This window comes from Pteronotus mesoamericanus, unplaced genomic scaffold, assembly GCF_021234165.1.
Source record: "Pteronotus mesoamericanus isolate MK-2021 breed Mesoamerican mustached bat unplaced genomic scaffold, CSHL_Meso_final contig_90, whole genome shotgun sequence".
NCBI classification, from domain to species: Eukaryota; Metazoa; Chordata; class Mammalia; order Chiroptera; family Mormoopidae; genus Pteronotus; species Pteronotus mesoamericanus.
In genome coordinates this window covers 18,877,167-18,903,056 of record NW_026555277.1, presented here as the reverse complement: position 1 = coordinate 18,903,056, position 25,890 = coordinate 18,877,167, and the positions used below count along the sequence as shown (strand labels likewise).

General features: G+C 36.1%; 1 protein-coding gene across 1 annotated transcript in view; it reads left to right on the top strand.

Annotated features, from left to right (window-relative positions):
• The window catches only part of PARD3B (par-3 family cell polarity regulator beta), a 943,196-nt gene that overhangs the window by 430,106 nt on the left and 487,200 nt on the right, over positions 1 to 25,890 (top strand). Inside the window, exon 4 of the mRNA XM_054585774.1 lies at positions 819 to 928. Coding sequence (XP_054441749.1) covers positions 819 to 928 — 110 coding nt within the window. The remainder of the gene's footprint in view (positions 1 to 818; positions 929 to 25,890) is intronic.

The window sequence follows — 25,890 nt, the reverse complement described above, 5'->3', positions numbered from 1 at the left end:
GATTTTAAACTACAAAGGGATTTCTTTGAGATTTTCCCCCACAGTGGCCAATTTTGGATGATACAAATTATTTTAGGCCTAATTGCAAGCAGAATAGTTAGGCCACTAGCTCTGCTAAGGTTGAATTTCATTTGAACTTTCTAATGGTATGATTTTTTTTTTCAGAATTTAATAACTGACTCAAATATTTAATAGTGGAAGCTTTCATTAAATTAAAAAGAAATCAGGATATATTTTTAGAAGAAGTAATTTCTTTTCCTTATCAGCTTTATCTGCTTTAAGAGAAAAAGAAGAGAATGAAATCAATCTCTTTGTGTACTTAAATAGACATTAATGCTATAACCCCAGCAAATAATTTATTTTTGTATATATCATCATTCAAAAGATTTGGGAAGCCCCAAATGGCAGTGATAACTATACTTCTAGCTTTACTGAATAGCAAGTTACACTGACCGTGGGAACCTCTTTACTTGTCTGCGGGATAATCATACTTTTTAGTACTCAAATATATTTTCTAGATCAGTTTTAGATTGAACACGGTCAGAATTGGGATTGCCTAACAGTTTTTGCTTAAGTACAATGAGTTGTTTTGAAATGCAAGTGGGGAAAGATGAGAATTGAAAGATTTGTTTCCATGTGACATTCTATGAATAGATGACAAAAGATCATTAAATGGATTAATTTACAAGCATCCTTAAGAAATAGAACGTTTTTACATAAAAGCCAGTTGTAAACCTTTTTAATTAAATTGCATTGTACCATGCACTCTCTTCCCCCCGGGGTTCTCTTGACCTCTCACCTCTTACTTTGTCCTACAGGCACTCCGCTGCTGGTGAGGAGGAGCAGTGACCCAGCGCCAGGCCCACCCGCTGATGCCCAGCCCAGCGCTTCACACCCCAGTGGCCAGAGTCTGAAACCTGCCATTCCAGTAGGTATCTTGCTGTTTGCGTTTCTAATGAAATATCTAAGTGCCTCACCCATAAATATGCTTGCAGTTTTAAGGAAGTTTATGATGAGAGATCTTTTGATAGGATATAGAAGATCAGTTATAATAATAGCTAGTATGAGCTGTTACTAGTATTAGTTGCACTAATAGCTTTTGTTTATATAGCACTGATAATGTGCCCAGCAGAGTTTTAAGTCATGTAAGCTTGCACATCAAAGGAACTACATAGGTTGTTTTTTGTTGTTTTGCTTTTTGTTTTGTCTCCATTTTACTGATGATAAAATCGAGGCAGAGGAAAGTTTAGCAATTTGTCTAAGGTAACTAGAAAGTGCCAGAGTGAAGAATTTAACCCAGGCGGTTTGGCTCCAAAGCCCCTGACCTTACCCGGTGTGCTGCACAATGGAATTCCGTCATCGTGCTTCACCGTGCCCACGGATGCAATTGATATCTCTGTAGGGTGTCGCTGAAGTGCTTTTGAAGTCATAACATGGTGAATGGTGATACAGTTTCAAGATAACCAATATAATGGATATGTGGCACCAGTATTGGGTTTCTAGAACTTAATGTTGAAATGAAAGGAGAATAATATTGCATACCAAAAGTGCTTATAACCAGCTATACTTATATACTGATAGATTATATGGAGAATAGTTTCCTAAAGAGATAACATCCTACTTTCATATGAGCTTGTGGGATCTTTCTGCTAAATCCTGAGTTGCTTTCAAGAGCTGGGATTGTGGTTCAGTCTTTGAAATGGCCTGAGAGTTGGCTTCTGGTTACTGGCTACACGTCATTACATAAGTGATCTTCAGTCATGTAAGCACATTAAAAGACTTCCTAGAAGCAAGGCTTGTCCCCATTTTAAGTCTTACTGTCTATAACATCTTAAGAAAAAGATGGCATTTTGTAGGTATATAAGGATGCTTTTTTAAGTTATATTTTATTGCTTATACTATTACAGTTGTCCCAATTTTCCCCCCGTGCCCCCGCCTCCACCCAGCCCCCGCCTCCCTCAGGCAGTCCCTAAATTGTTGTCCATGTCCATGGGTCATGCATCTGTGTTCTTTGGCTACTTCATTTCCCATGCTATATTTTACCTCCCCATGGCTATTCTGTAACTATCAATTTGTACTTAATCTCCACACCTTTTTTGCCCATCCCCTAAACCCCCTCCCATCTGGCAACCATCAAAACGTTCTCTGTATCTATGATGTATTTCTGTTCTGCTTGTTTATTTTCTTTTTTAGATTCAATGATTGATAGATATGTATTTGTTGCTATTTTATTGTTCATATTTTTGCTCTTCTTCTTCGAGAAGACCCTTTAACATTTCATACAATGCTGGTTTGGTGGTGATGCACTCCTTTAGATTTTTCTTGTCTGGGAAGCTCTTTATCTGTCCCTTGATTCTAAATAAGCTTTGCTGGGTGGCATAATCTTGAATGTAGGTCCTTGCTTTTCATCACTTTGAATGTTTCTTGCCAATCTCTTCTAGCCTGCAAAGCTTTTTTTTTTTTGAGAAATCAGCTGATGCTGAATGAGCAAAATGGATTCTTCCACTTTTATATAGCATATTCTCATCAAGAACCTGTGTCAATGCGTTTGAAGTAGAATTTACTATAACAAATCATTAGATAGTTGCTAATAGGGAACAAGGAAGCAAGTATCCTGAAAGTGGTTTAAATGTAATATTTCTTCCTCTCCATCCTTTTAAGGAAATATGTGAAATGGAAAACGATTTAATAAAAATTAGGTATGTGTGTTCTACTGTAATGATTAGTAGACAGAGAAGCAGCAGCATGTTGTATGATGTGTGTTTGAATGTGTTTGCATGTATGTGTTTAACACATACTAATTGAGACCATGTTAAGCCTAAATATATTGGATTGGAGGGAAAAAGGAGCTGTATCAATTTTTACAATATCAGTGTACCTTAAAATGAGTGTATCTGATTGTGTTACCATCATTTATGTGCAGAATACCCACCAGTTAGTTCCATGTTTCTATCCCTTATGCTCTGTGGTTAGACCAATTGAAAATACATCAGTATTGCTTTTCCTAGAGAAAGTGAGGGCTACTATCTTTCTGATAGGTTCTGTATCCTTACCAAATATGATATCAATGAGTTCTAAGTTGGTGTATTTGGAATGAGAGATATATTGTTACTGACACAGATGCAAATCCTGATTCAGGAAGAAATGTTGACATCCAAATGCTCTTACTTTACAATATGCAAGTTAGAAAACATGGGCCAAGTCCACATGTAATAAGGAAGCAGCAAAAAGGAAATCACATGTTTCCTCCTTTTCTCACAGTGGTCTCTGCGGATGATGAAGTGTAGACTGGAGACCCAAAGAACAGCGTCTGGTGTGTGACCTGCTACAGACTAGTGCCATGTCCTTCTTGCCTCAATTGTAAAATAATGTCCATGGAAACTTTAAGCATTAACAGTCCCATGTACAGGCATTGTGCCTTTTTAATCTCTTTCTCTCTAGTGTCAAGTACATGGAGGGTGCTCAGTGTGTATGTATTAGATTTAGGAATGCAAGGCACACAGTTTTCTGGGAAAAGGCCTACAAGTTCTCAGCAACTACCCAGCTTTTCTAATTTAACCGTTCATTCTGCTCCCCAAGAGAATGTACCAGGTGAAAGTTTATCTGCTGCAGGGTCTAGTTCACGCCAGGCGAGAGACAGATAGTTTAACTGCCCTATTGCGTAGGGCAGGCAAATTAATAAGTGAAGACATTGAGGGGTATCTATTTTTACCTAGAAGAAAAATATATTTGTGTGCATGTGTGTATTATAACTCTATGCATTTATCCCTGCATATCCAAACTTATGGACTATTTAGAACTGCATTGTCCAGTGTCATAGCCACTGGCTACATGTGACTATTGAGCACTAACAATTTATGTTAAGTGTAACATGCACACTGGAGTTCAAAAACTGAAATGTGAAAAGTAGGGTAAAATATCCCATTAATAATTTTTATATTGACTGCATGTTGAAATTATACTAGGTTTGGTATATTGGGGTGAGTAAAGCATATTATTAAAATTACTTTCACTTGTTTTTATTTTTTAAAAGACAGTTCTACTAGAAAATTTAAAATTACATCCATGGGTTGCATGTTGTTTTTCTTGGGCATAGCAGCTCTAGATGGAAGTAAAATCGGATATGGCAGTAATGAAGTGGTTGGAGGCCCTTGGGAGAAGTTCTTTGAGTTGCTCACTGTGTCTGGGGTAACAGTGTGATTCGGTTTGCCTGGGGCACTCCTAGTCCATGCCTGATTATTAAGTGTCCCCACTAACTCTCAGAGGCGTTTGTGTGTGGATGATAAATTATGTGGCACCCTACAGCGTAGCCCTATAGTCACTTTTATTGTTTGCTCCCTGATAAGAGGAGTGGTCTTTCCAGGGGGCCATGGGGACATAACCGCAGCTCCTCGTGGGAGCAGACTGGGGAGAGGGTCTTCGCGGTAAGGGCCCGCACCCAGGGAGTGCAGAATTGGAGGCTGCACATCCTCTTCATCTCGCAGATTCTGTAATTCTACATGATGCTTCCTCTGCAACCTCAGTGACACCGTACTTGATTCCCATGATTTGATAACTGATGACGAAATATGAGGAGCGTGTGATAATGTACCCATGTAGCAACTAGTAGAGAAATAATTGCTTAAAGAGCTCTCTTCAATTGCATTTTATTTCAATATCCAAAGGAAAAAAAAACAATCAAAATTTCCATCTCTTAAACAGAGTTTTCACATGTAAGTAATTCACAGATGGCAGAGCCCCAAGTGGGTACTGTTCAATCATTCCCAAGAAATGAAACTTACTTATAACCCAGAGCATAAGAAGCTGTAAAGCTGAATAGTTGACACATTTGATTATGTTGAAATATTGCCTCTAAAACCACAGTTGATGACTGTTATTTTTAGTTGCACTTCATTAGACTTACTGTAGAGGGAAGAGTTTTCTTTGTTGCCCAGAGATATGTGTTTTCAAAAAGTTGGGAAAGTTGCACTTGTTTTCTAGCTGGTTAAGTTATTACAAATTGCTTATTTAAGATGTATACCCTCTGACAAGTTGGAGTTTTAAAAAAAGGATTTAAATTAGAAAAGTCCAATTCTCTGCAAGCCTCAAATTCTTTGAATAATGAAAAGCCACTAAGCCTCATTATTACTTAGAGTACCATCGGATGAGCAGCATAAATATTTTGTTTCCTTTCTCCCTCTTTTCATAAACCTATCCAGTTAATCAGAATAGCATAATTACTAATGTGCAACTAGTAATGATTGCTTTTCTTCCAATTCGTATAAACTCTACTTCTTCGGACTGCTTTTGAATTAAGAAAGAGAATCCTGGGGGCACGTTATTGTAGCAGGAATCCGCTTACGGGAAGCCTTACCTGCCCTGTCTCGATTGTAACCTGGTGTTCTTGGCTTCAGGGCATGCCATAAAACCAGGATCTTGAAATTGATGTTCCTGAATTTGCGGATGGAAGAGAGCTCTAAAACAGATGTGATTTTTTTTCTTAATATCCGGTTAACTACTATGGTTGTTTTGTGTTTTAATGACTGTTTATAGTTTCACATTTAACCCCTAAAGCAAAAAAGATCCTGCAGGGTGGGTAAATTAAAAAGTGGATTTCTGAACACTATAAGGCTGTGATTGCACGCAGATAGTGAAGGACTTTTTTTGTTCTAAAACTGTTACTTGTCGTGCCTCACCAAAAGAAATTAAGAAAATACTGGTCTGTCTTCTAAAAGTCCCTATTGATAATACATATATTTTATTTAAAAAATAATAATAATATGGCAGCATTTGAGGCAGTTAAACTGGAAGTCTGCGTTTCACAGGGTCTGTCAGTTCTCTGAAGTTTTGTGCCGCCGCACGGAGGAGGGCCGGGTGGGGGAGGGGAGAGGGGGTGTGCGTGTATTCCATGAAGGAGACTTTCACTGTTACTAAGTTTTAAAAGGAAAACTAAAGATCAAGAACTAGTTCCAGGGTTTTGGATGAAATAATGTGGGAAAGACACCATTTCTCAAAATATGATAAATGAAAGAGATTAAGAAGTAAAGTGGAAATTGCCACCCCCTAGATATGTATTAAACAATTAAGGTTATTTCATCATATTATCACCTTTTCCATCTACCACATAGTATATAAATTCAGAATGTTAAGATGAATAGATGTTTTTGAATTGCTGCAGTGAGAGGCCCAAAATAACTCTTCAGTCAGTAGCAACATGGTTCTTAGCAACAGTGAGATCGGGGATAAAGGACACCGACTAGTTGTGGGAAGGCATAGTGGGGGACATGTTTCCAGTGGCCCTTCTTGTTCACTGGGGAGGAGAAGTGAAAATACAGGGTTGGTTCTTTGGAGTTTTTGGTATTTTATCAACCAAATGAGTGGCAGGGAGCTTCTAGTGGGAGAAAATATTTCCAGTGAATTAAAAGCATTATCTTTGTATCGTGCATATAATTGATTTGAGAAATTTTCCCTTGCATGTCATATATATATTGAAATTATAGTCAGTGTTCCTCCCAGTTTAAGCATTTTCAAATCCATGAAAGAAATCATTATAATAAAGCAGAAAAATTGAAATATCTTGACTTTTAGAATTAAAATAATCAAATTGCCACCGAGATGTCAGAGGGCTTTTGGTTGTGGGTTGCTGACTGTCACAATCCAACATAGAAACTTAACAAAAATTCTGAATAACCAATTTATATATTTCTATCAATTAAATATACGATTAAGTAGCTGTAGAAACAATGGAACAAAATTAATTGTTGTAGATACCAATGTAAATTGGAAGGAGGGCTCTATCCATTGTCTTCCAAAGAAGAGAGATGGATACTGAAGAGCAGAAGGGAGGGAGAAGTAGCATGTAATATATAATTGCATTATTTAGCGACACTGAAGCCTACAAAGGGTTTCCTTTTTTTTTTTTTCCCCCTCTCCTGACACAGTGATTTAATAATAGTCCTGGTGTTTGTAACTCCAGCTGTTCACGCTGTGTGCTGATAAGACCAGAGCTTGGAGACACATTGCAGCAATGGTTTTCATATGGCTTTGTTTTTAAGAGATAAAGCTGCCATCTAATATTTCATGGGGCCAAATGTTTACTTAGTTTGGCAAGTTTAGGCAGCTTAATTTCTGAAGCATTTATATGTGTAAGACTCAAGGTTAGGTGGGAAGAATCCAGAATAGAAGCCCAGTTTATTCTGCAACATAGAGTCTCACGGAATCCTGTGGAAGCCGGTGAATGAGAGTTAGGTCGTCTGAATGCATGTCCCATGACTAATGAAAGAACCTGGCAAATGTGACTGCTGCTTAGGTGTGTGCTCCCCCATCCTTCTTCCTGGGTCTGGTCCAGAACTGAAAGTCTAAAGAAGGTTCACTATGCAGAGGTCAATTTCAGAAATTAAAAAGGTAACCATGACATGTCATCCTTTGCTGTTTAGATGGATCTGCACGTAATGAAAATTGAATGGGTTTTGCTTTCATGTCAACATTAATTGATTAATCCCTTAGATGTTCAAGATCCCTGCCAGGTGCCATCTGGAAAGCATAAAGCATGGTCCCTGTCCTCAGGATACTTACAACCTAGTTATGAAGACCAGACCTAAAGCAGTTAAACAACCCTAACAATCTGCCAGCGAGTATCAAATGATCAAATCATACATTTTTAACAATGAAAACAAGTGTCCCTTGCCTTTAGTCTGCACTCTGCTCAGCCTCCTGAGCCCCTCAGGGGAGCTGCCATGTGTGGTATCTCTATTAGCTTTCGTCTCACTCAAATACAACGGCCTGTCTACGGGTCTGTTACAAGACCGCGCTCCTCCGAGGGATGGGCCAGTGTCCTCCTTTGTGAATTCAGGCCCCAGGCACAGTGCCTGACACGTGAAAGTATGATCAGATCATTACAACTTTTACTTCTGAGATGGGCAAAATGAATTCAGTTTAACAACTGTTAACTCATTTCGTAAAGGTTTGTATATTTGTGCGTATGTATGTGTGCGTGTGTGCACGTGTGAATTACAATGTAAAAATTAGGAGATAATCTGTTTAGCATAGTGTTCTGCTCCTTAAGTAGCTTTTTAATTTAGAATTCTCTGCTTTAGGACAATGTTATCTGTGTTGTCAAGGGGAGAGGAGTGTTTAAACACAAACTCTTCACTTAAAATGCAAGCTGGTGACCAATGTCAGCAGTTTCAATTGTGAGATCCATGTCGCCTTCTTACAGTTCTAGAAACGGCCATCATAGGAATTGGTTCTGAGAAAGAAGACATTATAGAAAGAGACCAACCTTGATAATTCTAGAGATTAACCATTTTAAAAAGCTGATTTTGTTAGTGCCCATTATATACTAACAAAGAATAGAAATTAATATACATACCATCGAATCGATTATCTGAGTTCTTCTTTGTTCACAAAAACTGAGATCTAGATTCAAAAAACTACTAATCTTGGTAGTTACAGCTTTGTACTTTTCTGATAACTGTGTTTAAAATATTAGAAAATTCTTGAGCAGACTAGAAATTTCTGGACAGGATGTATCTCTTATACCCATAAAAATAAAGATGTTCCCCTTCCAAATTTTTTCTTGTATTCCATTTTGTTTAAAAAGTTCATCTGGTTTCAAGTGATGTTGAAGAAAATAAAAATCCTGGTATGTGAATTAATTCAAGAGTATGGAAACATTTACAAGGCCTTTCTTAACAAAACACTAATAAACAGCTCAAGGTAGGAGCAAATGTAATTGGACAGTGCTGTTTGAAATTTGGTAAAGATGATGTTTAAAGTAGCTTTATTCTAAAGGTCAAGATCTCATGACTTAGTTGCCTCCATAACTCCGTGACCCTCGGAAAATTATTTAAATTGTGGGTGATTTCCTCAGAAACCTTGTGTAACTAAAAGGAACTAATAAACAGAAATTCTATATGAACTCCTGTTGTCCTTAGGGTCTCAGACATCCAAACTAGCAACTTCAGTTTTCCAGATGTGAATTACTAACTTGTTTGTGTGAATTCAATTTTAAATGCCCTTTTAATATCTCAATATTTATGTGTTTATGGAATGAGATTATAGTTCTATCCAAAACTCCAAAATTTATTTCTAGTGCTCAAGAAGTAATATCAAGAAATATTATTTTTCAAAAAGTCAAATACACACACAAAAGCAGCAGTATAAAAACTTACGCACGTGTGTGTATGCACACTAGAAGTCTTTGAGCGGGCAGCACTACTCAGATCTGAACACGAATATGCAAGGAGGTCGTGTTGCTTTAACATGAAAGCTCAAGGACAGAGACTGCACCCTCTGCATATTCTGATCTTCTATATGTTCCTTCCTTCCATGTTGTGGACATATCCTGAATATTGATGGCTTGAATGAAAAGGGTTAATGAGAGTTCACCTTGAGAAGAAGCATGACAATCCCTATTGAGAGAAAAAGAAAAACTTTGTTTTCTCCTTGAGCATGGCACGATCCTTAGAAATCTCTTCTGATGGGGGATTTTTTTTTTTTCTCACAACATCAGTTCTTCAGAAGTGCAAGTTTCATTTTGTTTTTTCCTTTCAAAATCTTGTCACAGAATTGACATGATACAGACATTTAAAGGACTTTTCTCTTTTTCCAGAGGGGTGGCCGCTTTCCTAATAGCTCTATACTTGAAAATGAAATTCTGATTTAGATGAATCGCATTTTAAAAGTAGCTACTGTGTGTGTTTTACGCTTGCGGAAACATAGCGTCCTGGTAAGCAGTATGTGAGCTTGTCACACTGCACAGCTTTTGATGTCTGATTAGATGATCACAGGGACATCTGGAGCGAGTTAGTTTTGAAGTTGCTGGTGTGAAGCACTGGAAAATCCAAAGCCTTCTGACAGACCAGAACCAGTAAAAACATCGCTACTTTTAGCAAATCTTTTTGAGTTGCAACTGGCAGACAACTTTCAGACTGGCATAGTCCTGATGTTTCCCAGCCTGCTCTTCCTCCAGGACTCCCTACCTTTCCAGCAAAGAATGGGTAGGTGGCATTTGTTGCAAGAATCATAAAGGTTACCCTCCTTGAAAAGGGAGAGGCAGATTCTTAAGCATCAGAAGTCAGAAATAATGGACTTGCTTAGAGAAATTGTATTGTTTCCTTTTTCTCTGCCTTGAATTTCAATCACTGTGTCAGTCACCTACCATTTTTAAAATTTTCATTTATAAATAAATATTTTTGACACTTAGCTATGTTTGTGAATACTCCAAAGATAAACAAATAGACATAAAAGATATAGATTTTACTTGTATGAGATGATTCCTTATTGTTTCATGAATAAAATTATTACATACCTTTAAATATCTGGCTTGAGTTGTCCAACCATTCATTACCAATGCATCCAGGTAATATGTTAAATTTCTTGCTATGGCTTTTTTTTTCTCTTTTTACTGTGTTTCATACACATTATATTTACCATCTTAATAATTTTTAAGTCTACAGGTGAGTGGCACTAAGCATGTTCATATCATGATGCAATCATCACACCACCCATCTCCAGAACTCTTTTCAACTTGCAAAACTGAAAGTTTATACCTACTAAAGAATAACTCCCCAAACTCACTCTCTCAGCCTCTGGTGACCATCATTCTACTTCCTGTCTCTATGATTTTGACTGTGCTATGAAATTTTACAGGAAGTGTCTTTTGGTTACTGTCTTATTTCACTTAGCATAATGTCCTCGAGGTTCATCCATATTATAGCAGGTGTCAGAATCCCCTCCCTTTTAATGACTGAGTAATATTCCATTGCATGTATATACTACAGTTTGCTTATGAATTCGTCTGTTGATAGGTACTATGGACGTAAGTGTACAAATATCTCTTCCAGACCCTCTTCTAATTATCTTGGGTATATACCCAGGTATGGAATTGTTGGATAATATGGTTAATATATTTTGAATTTTTTGAGGAACCACGATACTGTTTTCCAGTCGCTGACCCATTTTGAATTCTCCCCAACAGTGCACAAGGGTTTCAGACTTTACACGTGCTTACCGGCAGAGGTTATTTTCTGTTTTTAGATAGCAGCCATCCTTGTGTTCATGAGGTGGCATCTCGTGAGCTTGATTTGCATTTCTCTAATGATTAGTGATGCTGAATAACTTCATGAGCCTATTAGCCATTTATATGTCTTCCTTGAAGAAACGTCTATTCATGTTGTTTGTTTTGTTGTTGTTGACTTTTAGGCATTCTTCATATATTCTGGATATTAATCCCTTATCAGATGATTTGCAAATATTTTCTCCCATTCTGTAGCTTGCCTTTTTACTTTGTTGATAGCATCCTTGTGATGCACAAACATGTTTCATTTTCGTGAGGTCCAGTTTGTCTACTTCAGTGTTTGCATCTTTGGTGTCATATCCAAGAAATCATGGCCGACTTCAATGTTGTGAAGCTCTTGCGGGGTCTTTGTCTAAGAGTTTTATAGTTTTAGCTCTTACATTTTAGGTCTGTGATTCACTGGAGTTAGTATTTGCATATGATATCAGGTAAGGGTCCAATTTCATGCTTTTGCTTGTGAATATCTAGTTTTCTGAGTACTATTTGTTGAAAAGACTGTCCTTTCCCCGTTGAATGGTTTTATCACCCTTGTCAAAAATCATTTGACCATACAGGCAAGGGTTTGTTTTGGGGTTCTTGTCATAACTTTACAACCTAACCCCAGCCTATGAGTTTAGCTTCATGTCTAGCCACATCACACTAGACACCCATGCATGTAGTTTCTCACATGTGCAAAAAAATGCATCTTTTTGTATCTCTTTGCCAGCTGTTTATTCTGCCAGGCAAATGACAAATGTCATTTTTCTTCTTTTTCCTAGTGAATGTCCAATTTTCTTTCAAAATCCCGTGTAATGGTCTCTATGGCCTTTTTATTTACTAATCCTTCCTTATTCCCTTTCTATTCTGAGCAGAATTAACCACTTTCTACTCTTGGCACACTGGTATATCTTTATTAGAATTCTTTATACCTCTTTATTATTTCCTACATTTTATATCTTCCTTATTAGACTCTGAGCCCCTACTTGGGTGGATTGAATATCCTTCCACACACCCTCAACATAGCGTTGTACCTAAAGAACAGGGGACACTTATAAAAGGTTTATATAAGGAATAGAGTACATTTCCTCATTGCATAATAGCCTATTTAAACCACGAAGCACTTTAATTGCAGTTCTAATAGCATTAATCTGTGTGCTAGGTAAGCGAACAAATGACCAGACAATACTGTCCAGAATATCATGGAAGGAGGGACTTTCTCTACTCAGTTTCCAGTTTACATCAGATATGGACACTTTATTATATATATTCAAATATTTTATCCTATAAAAACTTGCAAGCTCTATTTTATTGACTTTGTTTTGTAGATGAAGAAGCTAAGACTCAAACAAGTTAACTCATTTTCCTCAGGTCATCTAGCTAGTAAGTAGAAGTGCTAGAACTTTACTTCAAATAATTCTTAATCCAAAGTATAGCCTCTTTTCCTCCTACACTCAGTCAAATGTTAGCCTTGAAAGTCCCACCGTAGCATCTGTGCCTTCATCTCATGAATGCTGCCATTGCTGAAATGCTTTGGGCATTCTTTATTAGAAAATGCCTTCAAAGCCAGTTTATGAGCCTCCCCCTAAAAATTTTTATTTCACTATTTTATAGTCATATTTTATTTTTTTTAACCAAAAATGGAATTTTTCTATATGATGCCAACATTTATATTGTAAAGTTGGTCTCAAATGGCTAGACTGTTTATAAAAGTTAGATACCCCTATGAAGTAGAAAGATTTGCCACCACACACACACACAAATCTAATGCAGGCATTAAAAATACATATGGAAGAACAGATTCAGATGTGCTTAAAGCAGCAGATTTTTATAGACATTCTTTGTTTATTCAGTTGTCTAGTGGTTAAGACAACTAGGCTTTATCCCTGACTCATCCATTGGCTCTTTGTCAAGTTAGGCAAGTATAATTTTGTTCTCTGTCTGGAAGAAGAAGATTGTCTCCTATCTTGCTCTCAGTGGAATCGCAAGGTTAATGCCTTTTATCTTGAGTATAACATTTAGCAGACTGAGGGTGCTTAATATATGTTAATAATAGGGATAATAATGAATGTTGATAATTAAAGGTCTTTTCTAATGACCACATTTCTAATGCGTGTTAAATATAATAAAAGGGAAATGACAAATTATTATGCATGCACACAAAAACTAGAGATAGCCACAGCTCTTATTTTTAGCTTCCTCACTAACATCATGTATGTGAAGCTAATATTTAGAAATCCACTTAGGATGGTAGTTTCAGTCGGGTCACGTCTTGATAAGTGATGCAGGTTCTAGAAACTAGTAAGGCATGTGTGTGAGTTGGAAAGCACAGTTACTGTGGAAAACCTCATGGGACTCTTGTGATTGGGGCATGACCATGCAAAATTGTGCATTGGACATTATAATTGTAGTTTATCCCCATCACACTTTCTGTGAGTTCTATGAAAGAAAGGTACTTTCTCAAGAAGCTGGGCACCATCCCAGGAATGGGTAACAGGGCTGCCTGGAAGGTCTCTAAAACACTTTGGTGGGAAAGAGGAAACAATGAGCATAAGTATTTTTCCCATGAAATTCAGCTTGGAGATTCATCCTTTGAACTCAAAGTATTGTGACTTCATTAGGTACTAGAATGGTAGGAAGGAGTTGTGAACCATGAGAAGCAGCAGGCTAGAGTGGTTAAGAATGTGGACTCTTAAGCTTGACTGCCTAGTTCAAATCTAGTTCTGCCAACTGACTAACTAGCTGGCTGATTTTTTTGTCACGTATTTCCTTCTCCCTTTTCTAATCTATAAAATGGTAATAGCAACAGCACTTACCTCATAGGGTTTTATTGATAAATGAGTGATTATTTGTACAAATTCTTACAGTACATGGTAAGTACTATATATATTTGTTAAAAATATGTGTTTGATGAAGAAAGAAAGAGTGGTAAATTAAGCTGGAAGTAGTTCTGAGAATAATTTTTTTGAATTTGAATTTGATTAAGTTTAGTTTTAAGAAAGGCACTTAGCATACAGCTAGAAAAAAAATATTGACTCCAAAGTTGAACATTAAATGTATGTTAAGCATCTTTTGCTTATAGAAACCCTGGCAAGTTCTTTTCATTTGAAAACAAAACAAAATTAAAAAAAAAAAAACAACCCTCCAAAGACCAATTCTTAAGGCAAAGTTGGAACTGCATCAACAAATTCAGTCCTGGCTTTCCTCTCTTGATGCAAAATGGTTCTCTTCCTTGTAAACATTTTGTTTAAATTGAAAACCTAGAAGGAAACAGGAAAGGAGGGGTTATTAAGGAACAGGGCAATTTCAAACAGCTCAAACCTGTCATCCATCTGCTCCAGGTTTCTGAAAGGCCCTGCCTTTTGGCGTTCCCCTGGTGTGCTCTTCCTGCTCCCTCTCTCAAATCGCCTTTCTCACTAGTCTGCCGGGCAGATGCCTTCTCATTTGTTAAGACTAGGCTAAAACAGCACCTCCTTTTAAAATCTATCCTGGAGACCCTATTCCCTACCATACATGTGGTGGCATTTCAGCGATAATTTTTAAACTAATGCATGATATGGCATTTGTTGAGAATTTGATGAAAATAGTATTGGCAGGAAGCAGTATTTAATACAGAACCAAAATATCAATGGTTAGACAAAAGACACCTAGAGAGCACAGTGTGGATGCCTCTCATATTGCACGCTGGCTGCCCAACTCAGGCGAGGTCTGCTGTGCTCAAAGGCTGAGCTCGCTGTTCCCTCCTTGGGTCCTGCTGTCCTCCACTCTTCCCTCACTGAGAATGGTCATACTTATGTCCTGAGTAATTATCATTTGTACTTGTGTGTCTCCCTCTTCACTCCAGAGTGAAAGTGCACTGGGGGCAGACAACGTGCTTTTTATCCTTATAGCCCAGAACTTAGCATATAGTAGATAGTGACTGAATGAATGAATGAAAGAATGAATGAATACATGGGTGGATGAATGAAGGCAAGAATGAATGAATGAAAGAAGCACAGAAGGAAAGAAAGAAAAAAATGAACAGATTCTCAGATTCTAACAGGTTAATTTTTCTAGAGAAAAGATTTTAAAGGAAATACTTAAGTAAAGAGTAGCCTTTTTAAAGGTAATACATGTTTTTTGCGTTTTCATCATTCACTGTTAAATGATGAACAAATGGGCTTCAGTATGAAATGTATTTATTTATATTTTATATATATATATGTATCACCAAATAAAGCAGAGCAGTCATACACCTCTGAGAGTACTATGCCATTTCTGCATTTTTAATGTAGTTCAAATTCAATCCCTCCGGTTCCTTTCTGGCTTCTTTCATTTTGAACTTGATGGTCATGGTGGGGGAGAGAATTCAGTAGGAAATGATTATGGTTATTCACACTTAGCCTCTGAGAAGTGCTTTCTTAACGATTTGAAAATGTGATTTAATTTAGTTATCTGTATATATTTTGGACAATAATTATAGGGCCTACAAAAATGACCACTTAATGTCAAAATATAAGTTTTCTGGATTTATAAACCTCTTTGATAAGTAGATAAATTAGAAATTAAAGGCTTTGTGCAAGTATGCGCTATTAAACATATGTATCAGGAAAAGTTCAATCTGGGACCAGACAGGTATTTAATGAATACCTGTAAACTACTTTCCCTAAAACAACAAGTACATAAATATTCTTCCCAATGTTTCTGCTTCTGTATTTTCCTTTAGGTGCCTTTAGTACTGATACAGATGAATTGTGAAAGCACATTATAGTCATTTCTTGTATGACTATACCGCACGCTAAGAAACCCTCTGGATGAAGTATTTGTTTTGTTGTGCCTCTACCACAGGATTTACTGCATCATTTAACCTAAAGCAATTTACCTTAGGAATTTACAAACTGATTTTTGACTTTAAAATTCTTGCTATTTTTCAAATTGGTGGCCCAAAAATAACATGTAAAATTAAATATTTTAAAACCATGAATCTATGCATCAATTTCAGGATAAATTTTTTCTGGCCTAATTTGGAGAAAAAGTTTTTATAGTTTTAGCTCATTGCATGATTCCCAACTGCTATTATACCTGGAAAATTAAGGCTTTGTCAAGCTCTCGTAATATTTTTCCCACTTTTGGCTATGTGAGTTTTCGGAGATCTTTATCCATAATGTTGGGCTGACTCTGCAAAATGGTTTATAATGTCTTCCTTCATTTAACAAACATTGTGCCAAGTACCATGGTTTTTGCTAGCGATTAAAAGATGAATAAAACATGGGCCTCCCTCTAGAGAAGTCTCATTTATGTGTATCTCTCCCTCATCCATTGAGGAGCACAGACATACAAATGGAAATCATGATATAATATGGCAGGTGCAATGATTTTTGTGTGTACAAGGAAAATATAGGGAAAACTAATAGGGGAATTTGAAAATAATTCTTGAGAGGAAGAATTGTATGGAAATGCTAAGTCTTAAAGGATGAATAGGAGACAACTAACCAAGCCAACTCATGGAAAAATGCATTTTAACCAGATAATTATAAAAATAAAGGCAGATATAAGAAATGGTTTTTGTGAGGTTTTCCCAAGGAATGACAAGCACTTTGGACTTGCTGAGGAAGTGCTGAGAGATGAGGAGCCATATCATGAAGGACTATATGAGTCATACGTAAGAATTTGATGTTTATATGTTATATGGGGCCACCGAAGAGTTTTAAGTAGAGGGTTTACAGGTTCAGCTTGGCAAAAATCAAAGGACAGAGATAAGAAAATACTTAGAAGTTTGCTATAATATAACTCAGGGCAGAGGTGCAAAGACCTGAATTATATCCTGATTGATTCAGTAATAGTTACAAAACGTCCACAACCACACTTACTTTTTGCCAGTCATTATTCTAAGTGCCTCAGATATATTGTCATAGCTAATCCTTATAACCATCCTATGATGTAGGTACCATTTATATTCCCATTTTATTGATGAGGGAATGAGGCACACAGAGGTTAAGTGAAGGTCAAATTACTGAGTCAAAGCTAATAAATGCCAGAAATATTTAGAAAATAAAATCCACAGATCTCAGATAAGGTGGTAGGGCATACACAGGATGTCAAGAGCAATTCCCACATTTCACTTTGGTGTAGTGAGGGCAATGAATGTTCTACAAACCAACACACAGAACTTAGAATCAGCTTGTAGGCAAAGGCATGTGTAAAGGTGCTTGAAAATCAAAGAAACATAAGTTCAAACCTTGAAGTTGTGAATAAACTTATTAAGAACAAGTTCAGCAGGGGGAAGTAGGGTATATAAACTGGTGTGTTGTTGGTTGAGAAGCAAATTGGAGGCAAAGTAGTGGAAACAGCTCTTGAGGAACTTACATTGGAGAGCACATAAAGTTAAATTTTATATGTTAGTAACAATTTAAGAACTCTTTTTAATTGAAAATGACAAAAATACAATTTAAAAATGTCTCAGTTAAAAAATGAAGGGCATTCTTTTTTCTGAGATTGTTGTGTAAAATCTTACAAGCGTGTTAAATATCCACATCTTGGGAAGTAGGAGGTACAGCTGGGCTTCAGGAAACCCTGGAATCAAATTCAAGCCTCTGCTTTATTCTTTCACAGATTTCATCTTGCTCATCTGCAGTGCAGCCTCCTCAACATTGGGGGAAATGCCCAATAACAACTCCAATTTCCCCATCTCCTAGGAAGCACTAGTGGTTTTTCTAGGCTGTAGGAAAAAAGTCTGATCGGTGACTGTAACAACTATGGCTACTTCAGATCAGCCATGGCGATCGGGGTTTGGAGGAGTAGCCTATAGCCATGCAACATTTGGTACATGGTTCCGCTGGGGGAAGAGTACTTTCCAGCATGAGAGGACCGGGCAGACATTCCCATAGGCATATGCCCACATCCAAGGCCAGGTATAAACAATTGACAATGAGAGCGAGGGTCGTAAATTGCAGGAGAGCTTTGTGCCAAAGTGGTCAAGGAGGCTTCACGGAGAAAGATACCTTAAAGGATGAGCATTAGACAGGCACGCAGAATTCAGTGATTAAATTCATAGCAACAAAGATATGCAAGTAATACTTGGACAGAGGAGAAAAATTTTGAATGCACTCTTTCTCACAGAGTAATTGAAAGACCACTTGCCTCAGAAACACCTGAGGACTTTGCAAAAATGCCAGCTCCTGGCCTACAGCCTAATCTGTTGAATCAGAATCTTTGAGAGTAGGGTCGAGGGAATCCGCATTGTGAATGAGAACACTTTGGCATCTCCAGTGCAATGGGTGAATAGTGTAAAGTTAAATGCCGAGAGGCTGGGGCCTGGTCTGAGCCCCAGGAGGCATGGCCAGACATTGCAACACTGGTGTGGAAGAAACCCTTGGAAGCGCAATCTCCATGAATTTATTCAATGATGTAGCAGGTAGAATGAAAATATCACAAGGTCTTTGACAAATTAATAAACACACTGGAGTTGTGAGAATAAATTAGCTGTAACATTCTGCATGAAATGGTGAAGTTGTGAAAACAAAACCAAACAAAAAAAGAAGCAGAAGAAAGTGGGACAGAAATTCTGTCAAAGAGGAAAGGAGTGGTAAAACACAAAATAGGATAATTGGATGTGACCACAGCACCTTGATATGATAATTTTTAAGACACAAGCATGTATTTTTACTCAGTCCTATTTAGTATCATTAGCCTCATTGAATAAATATACTCGTGGGGAAAAAACGACCACCACTTAACTATCTCTGTAGACGAAGGAGCTTTGTTTCTGGCCACAGAAGCAATGATTTAGGATACAGACTCCTTGGGTCTGGAAAAGTTAATGTATCTCAAGTAACTAACTGACATTCACCAAATATAAGAACAGATAAAGTTTTCCCCAAAGATCCTGAGTATTTTATTCTGCTCTCTGTTGGGTTGAGGCACTAACCTTAATCTGATTGTGTTGAACAGGACAACCTGCCCTCTTAGCAGTTTTTCATCCAGCAGGATTTCTGACATTTGGTTGAATGACTAACATTAAGCATGAAGAGAAACCCGTTCCTGGTAAAGCAGTTAAGATAGGTATTCTGATTCTCATGGAAGGCTGTAACAATGGAGGGGTCAGCAAAGCAGAAAATGCCAAACAAAAGATAATTTTTCCTGTTTCTACCTAGTTAAGGATACAAGGTGTTCAAGTTAAACAATGACAGCAAATGTTCTATAGGCTAGGAATTGGGACCCACCGTTTGGTGTAAACTTAAAGTCTGAATTGGGTCACTTTGGAGAAGTATCTTAACTTCCCAGGAATGGTTTCTTCATCTGTGAAATGAGAAAGATGGCATGATTTAAATGGGAGTCTTCATGTTAACAGTGGCAGGAACATAAATTAATGTAATGCACTTGGAAATGATCAATGATCTTAATTCTCAGTGTAAGCATTTAGAGTAAGGGAATTTGCTTTTCTACCCTTTACTTTCCCACATTTACAGCTGTTCTTTAGTTCTGAATCATATAATTTTCAGGAGCATGTCTAACTTTTATTTTGAATTTTTCATTATCTTTCTCAAGTGACCAAGAAGACCCTGAAAGAGCTGCAACTGTCTTGGAGTTGGTTCCTCTAAATGCCGTGCAATGCACGAGGGGTGGGGAAGTCATTACCTGAACAGAGCTGGCAGCTCTCACTGGAAGGGAAATGCGATGAAATGACCTTATTAGGAAACCAGTACTGTTCTCTGTAGTCACCAAATTATTCTTTGCCTTTATTTATTTATTTGTTTGTTTGTTTGTTTGTTTGTTTTTAGCTATTGTGTTTTCTTAGTCTTATTTCGAGTACCAGGCATTTTTGGTTATAGGCATTGGAATTGGAAAGATCTTTCTGGATTATGACTTGTCTTTTTTAATTGAGTTTTTAAAATTACAGAGAGGTTTTCAATTTTAAAATATTTATATTTATTAGTATTATTATTATGCTATATGTGTGTGTTTAAAGAAATAATTTCCTACTCTGAATCACATGATATTCCCCAATATTAGTTTTTCCTAAAATTTTTGTTTTCTTTTTCATATTTAAGCCTTAAATTCACCTGTAAATTTTTTACAGGGCATGTGTAGGGACCAATTTTTATTTATTTTTTTGGTATTGTGGTGTCATTTAAAATAATGAATGTTGCTTATCAGATGACACTTCTTTGTTTATTTAGATGATACTTTTTCTCTTTTAATCATTGAAATTAATGTGTTCATCACTACGGTTTCTGAAGCCCAGCCATCCTTACACCCCCATGATAAAGCTTCCTTGGCCATAATGCATTCTGTTTTATTGCTGAATTCAACTTGTTGCTGTTTTATTCACATGTTGTCATCTATATAACCAAAGTAGTTCTATATTTTTATTTCTTGCGTTGTCTTTCTTTAGTTTTGGCATTAAAAACTGTAAGCTTCATTAAATGAATAGGTAAGCTTTTACTGTGCTGTTCGATCATTCTCAAAAACAGTTTGTATTTAGTGTCAGGACTATGTTCTTTGTAAACTCCCTTGTGCATTCTGGGTCTGTGTGTGTGTGTGTGTGTGTGTGTGTGTGTGTGTGTGTGGTGGTGGTGGTGGTGGTGGTGTTTGTCCATCTGTAGTGTGGAACAAAGGGGGAGATGGCTTATTCAGATTTTCTGTTTTGTCTACATAAATTTTATTATGTTGCCAATTTTTAAAATTTCCATAAATTTATCTATGTTGTCACAACCTTTTAAAATTTATTGGTATAAAGAATCTTGAAATTATAAAATAGTTTCTGTTATATGCGTAGTTATCCTCTCCCTCTATTTCTAATAATGTTATTTTGTATATTTTCTGGGGGTTTTTCTCCTGATCTGTCTTATTGGAAATTTGTCTATGTGATTAGTTTTTTACAATTGTTTTCAAAGAAATAGTTTTAGATTTTTTTAAACTCCTATATTCTCTCTTTTCTATTTTACTTTTACTTATACTTTTATTTCCTTTATTTCACATTAGTTTTAAGTGAAGTAAGAGTAGAGAAAGAAATGTTTAGATTATGTTTTTCTCTAGCTTCTTATATGCTTATTTATTTTTCACTTTTTTCTTTAAATAACTGCACTTAAAATATATTTTCTTCTCATCAAAATACAGCTACTGTAGCTGCATCCTTTAATTTTTGATACACAATACCTTCATTTGTAATTCATCTCACAATGCTTTGATTTTATTGTGATTTTTCTCTTTACCCTATGAAATATTTAGTAATACATTTAAAGTTTATGAACATATCACTCTAGACCCATTGCTAATTTAATCACAGCTTCTGCAAAGAGATTTATATGATGCTGAATTCTGGTAAGCAGTTAAGATAGGTATTAAAATAAATGTGTACCTCCTACTTATTTCTCTGTTACCTCAAGATTGTTCATTTTGTTCAAATTCTATATAGAGAGATGATTTTATATGTATATATAATACTTTTAAAAAACTTTACCCTGCATTGAAAATATAATAAAGATTAAATTAAAAAATGTTTACCCTACCTTCCTATTTCTGAGAAAAGTGTACTGAAATTTCCACTTGTGGCTATAGATATATCAAATTTTGCTTCTAACTTTGTGAGAGTTTGTTTTATGTATGCCAAGACTATATTACTAGCTGTTTACAGTTCATGGTTATTATCATCTTGATGCATCCTTTTGTTTAAAGTTTCTCTCTTTATCCACATTAGTATTTTTTTTTATTAAATTCTATTCTGTCTCATATATTTACAGCCACCAGCTTGTTTTTGTTAGTTTTCCTCATGTATTTTTCTATTCCTTTATTTCCATCCTCGCAGTGGGGTTTGACCTTAGGCATGTAGACAGGGGCACAAGGGGCCTACAGATAATGCACATTTTTAAATCCACTGTGATTAACTAGGTATTTAAATGCATTAGTCTAACCTGTTTAAAATTATGGTGATTACTGCTCTGTTCAGTCTTATTTTTCATTACCATTGGACTGAGATAGCTCCAGTGTGTTTGTTTCTTTGTTTCAAATCTATAAATTTTATTGTATTGTGTGCTTGTTACTCATTAATTTTACCATGGAATAATAAAATTAAAAATAAAATAAAGACTTTTGAAGTGGATTTTTAAGCACTGTGATTGAAATGACCACAGTGCTTAAATGGCTGAAATGACCATGGGGGCTCAGCCTGGGTTGCCCCAAAAGAGAGCTGGCAAGGACCGGAACCATAGCCCTCACCATGAGCGGGCGGGGCGCACGTCAGCTCCCTCGCAGTGGGGCCAGCGGCTCCCTGGCAGCAGCAGCAGGGGCAGGAAAACTCCAGGACCCGAGGATCTCCATGTTCAAGGCAGCTGGCCTTTGCACAGCACCACAGCAAAGAGCTAGATGTCTACACTCTGCTCTGCCGGGCGCCAAGCTGCCTCTTTATCCCTGCCACTGACAAGGTCGCTCTCACGCTCGACCTGTAAAATGCAGGAGTAGTAAGGGGTACGGGCCCTGCCCTGCGATGCCTGCCCATGGCATGGTCAGCAGAGCATCCTGGTCCCTGCTCAGCTTCCCCGACCCTGCTCTTCTCCCTGCTCTTGTGGCTTAAATTTTCCCTGCTCTGTTCCTTTACCTGTTCCTTGTGAGAATGTGAAATCCCTGAGCCCTGTTCCCCAGTAGGTGGTGACCACTAGAGAATCTGTATGGCAAGACAGAAACGAGTATATAGGTATAGTCCCCTAAAAAACTTTATGTATGTATCTTGAAAAATAGAAATCTTTTCTACATTGTAAATATAACATTAACAAACATCATAAAATTAATTTTTATATTATCTAATACTTAACCTATATTAAAATTTCCCCAATTGTCCTCCAAATACTGTTTTAAATTTGGATTTGATCTAAGACTACATATTTAATCCAAGACAATGTATCTGATTGCTATGCCTTTTACATCTTTCTAATGTAGAGTAGGCTTTTTATTACACCAACTGAAAAATCAACCCATTGTCCTCTAGTACATTATTTTATATAAGATTTTATTTATTTATTTTTAGAGAGGGGGGAGGGAGAGAGAGAAGGAGAGAAATATCAATGTGTGGTTAGTACATCATTTTTTTAATGGAATTGTTTCTTTGTGATAATTTGACTTGCTCCTCTAGTCCCTGTAGGTTCTGTTAACTGCAAGTTATATCTAAATATACTTCTTATCCATCAGATCTAAAAAAAAAATACAGTCCAGATAATATCTGTTTTTTCACTATTAGTGACCTTAATTTGATTATTGGATTAAGGTGATAGCCTCATTCCTCCATTGCAAATATGAATTTGTTCTACTTGCAACCAGAAATAATTACTTTTGTACCATGTCCAGGTACTGTCAATAGTTTTTTTTATAACATTTGATAATTTTATCCTGATGCAATCATTTCTTTTACTGTTAGAATATGACACTTTTCAAAGCCTTTCAATTTTCTACACTTGCCAACATTCTTTTATAATACAATGCTTTTCTCAGCCTTCTATTGGAGCTATTTGAATACTTTGAAATTTAGTTCATACTAGTAATATAGGAAAATATGCTTAATGTTTTTACTTTAGATGACTCAGTGATTTTCAAAGTAATTAATTTGCCACCTAGGCATGCCAAATGGTGACAAATGACTTTTCTCTGGCTTTTTCTTCCCTGGGTAACATTTTGGATTCAGACTTTCAGAGATGTAGTATGTTTCAGTCAATCAACATAATTCTTTCTGATGCCTCAGCGTTGGTGATTGGGAAGTCCCTTTGGGGTAACTTCTGTGTTTTTCACATGATTTAATTTTTATAAGCTTTCTTACTTTCTGGAACAGATTCCCCAGGACTACCTTATACCTTCCTTGCCCCACGCTTGGCATCAACTTCCTTTCCAAAGATCTATGGAGAATGATATGGTCCTGGGCCAAAATCCAGGTCCTAGGTGTGCATGTTTTCTCTGAGAGGACATTACTTCTGCTTCAGTGTCTGGCCTGGGTTAGAAAACATAAGAATATATGTATTTAAAATCTTGACTTCAAATCAATATCTATAATTCAGCTTTAGCATCCAGAGTTTAATTTCTTTGATTTTTTTTATTTTCTTCTCTTCACCCTGAAAGTCTTTATTGCTGTTAACTTTAACATACTTGATTTATGCTATTTTAAAAGTTTCAAAATAAAAGCTTTGATATTACTACAAACAACAGAAGATGTACCATCAAAGTGTTTTGATCTAAAGTCATTTGAAGTAATCTTTTCACTTTGTACTTTATTGTGTATGTGTATGTAGAGAGATCTACACCTACATGCACATCATCATTTTTAAGATAAATTTTTGTTATTATGAACTTCTGTCTTCCTAAATATGACTGCCACTTGTACATCTCTATTGGTTGATCAGTACTCTCATGATTCTTGTCACTATTATCTAAAGATTTAAGATTTATTTTTAAGCTTTAAACACTGGTAATTAGCCCTGGCTAGGTATCTTACTTAGTTGGTTAGAGCATCGTCCCAATAAGGCAAAGTTGTGGTTTCCTTCCCTGATCAGGGCACATAAAAGAATCAACCAATGAAATGCATAAATAAGTGGAACAACAAATTGGTGTTTCTGTCTCTCCCTCCCCCACTTCTTCCCTCTCTCTCTAAGAAAAAAAAGCAATTAAGAAACTTTCGTAATTAACTTTTTAAAGTCATTAGTTAATTACTCATTTATTTCCATGAATTGGCTTTAAAAAATGTCTTTGTTCTTTCTTGACTATCTCTATGAGAAAGGATATGTAAAATATGGTAACCTGTTTTAATTTCCAAAGATGCCTTTAGTTTGTCCCAATTCTTGGGTGATAGCTTATTAGGGTACGAAATTCTAGGTTGACAGCTATTTTTACTGAAAACTTTAAAGAGATTACTCATTATCTGCTAGCAACCTATTATTATTGATGCAAGTCTAATTGTCAGTCTTTGGTTGAAGGTCTGCATTTTCACTTTATTCTTGATGTTTCTCATTTTCAATATTTATTTTTGTTTGTGTGGTATTTGAGAAACAATTTCAACCTGAGGACTTATCTCTTCCTTCTCTTCTGAAAATTTGTTAGCTACTATCTCAAACTACAATGATTCTTCATCTTTTTTTTTTTTTTTTTACTTTATTCCTCTGGCATTCATTTTAGACATTCACTGGGATCTCTCAACCTGTTCTGGTAAAGTCTAGAAAGTATATGGCTTGGGCTCCACTTACTACTTTATGTTCCAGGTATACTATTGTGTTTATCTTGTTTTTGAGTAAAGCTTGTAATTTAGGGTTTCTTCTTATTTTATCTTTTTTTTTTCCTGTGTGCTTTAAGTAATGTGATATCAATTCTTGACTATTCTACCTCTTTGCTGGAAGTTACTAGTGATTTTTTTTCAATAAAAGAAATGGGAAAAGTTTCAGCTTCTCCTTTATTTTGAAATGGATACTGTGCATTATTACTGAGATATTATACCATAAAACAAAGTCTTTTTCATTGTATAAATTAAATGAGCTCTTATATGTCTTTCTTCTTATAAATATAAATAATCTTAGATATAAATTAAAATTATAGATATAAATTAAATGAGTTCTTGTATGTCTTTCTTCTTACAAATCTAAGTAATCTTAGATATAAATTAAAATTTTAGATATAAATTAAATGAGTTATCATATATCTTCTTATAAATCTATGTAATCTCACACATAAAAATAAACTTTGTTATTTTTATTTTTTATTAAAGAATAAGATATAGTTTGACGTCTGTATTTCTGTTATAGTAAATCATGAGTATTAAGTAATATATTCACGAATTCTACATTAAGTACAATTTTGTAAACTTGTACTTGAATTTAATAAAGGGGTAGGCAAAGTAGGTTTACAAT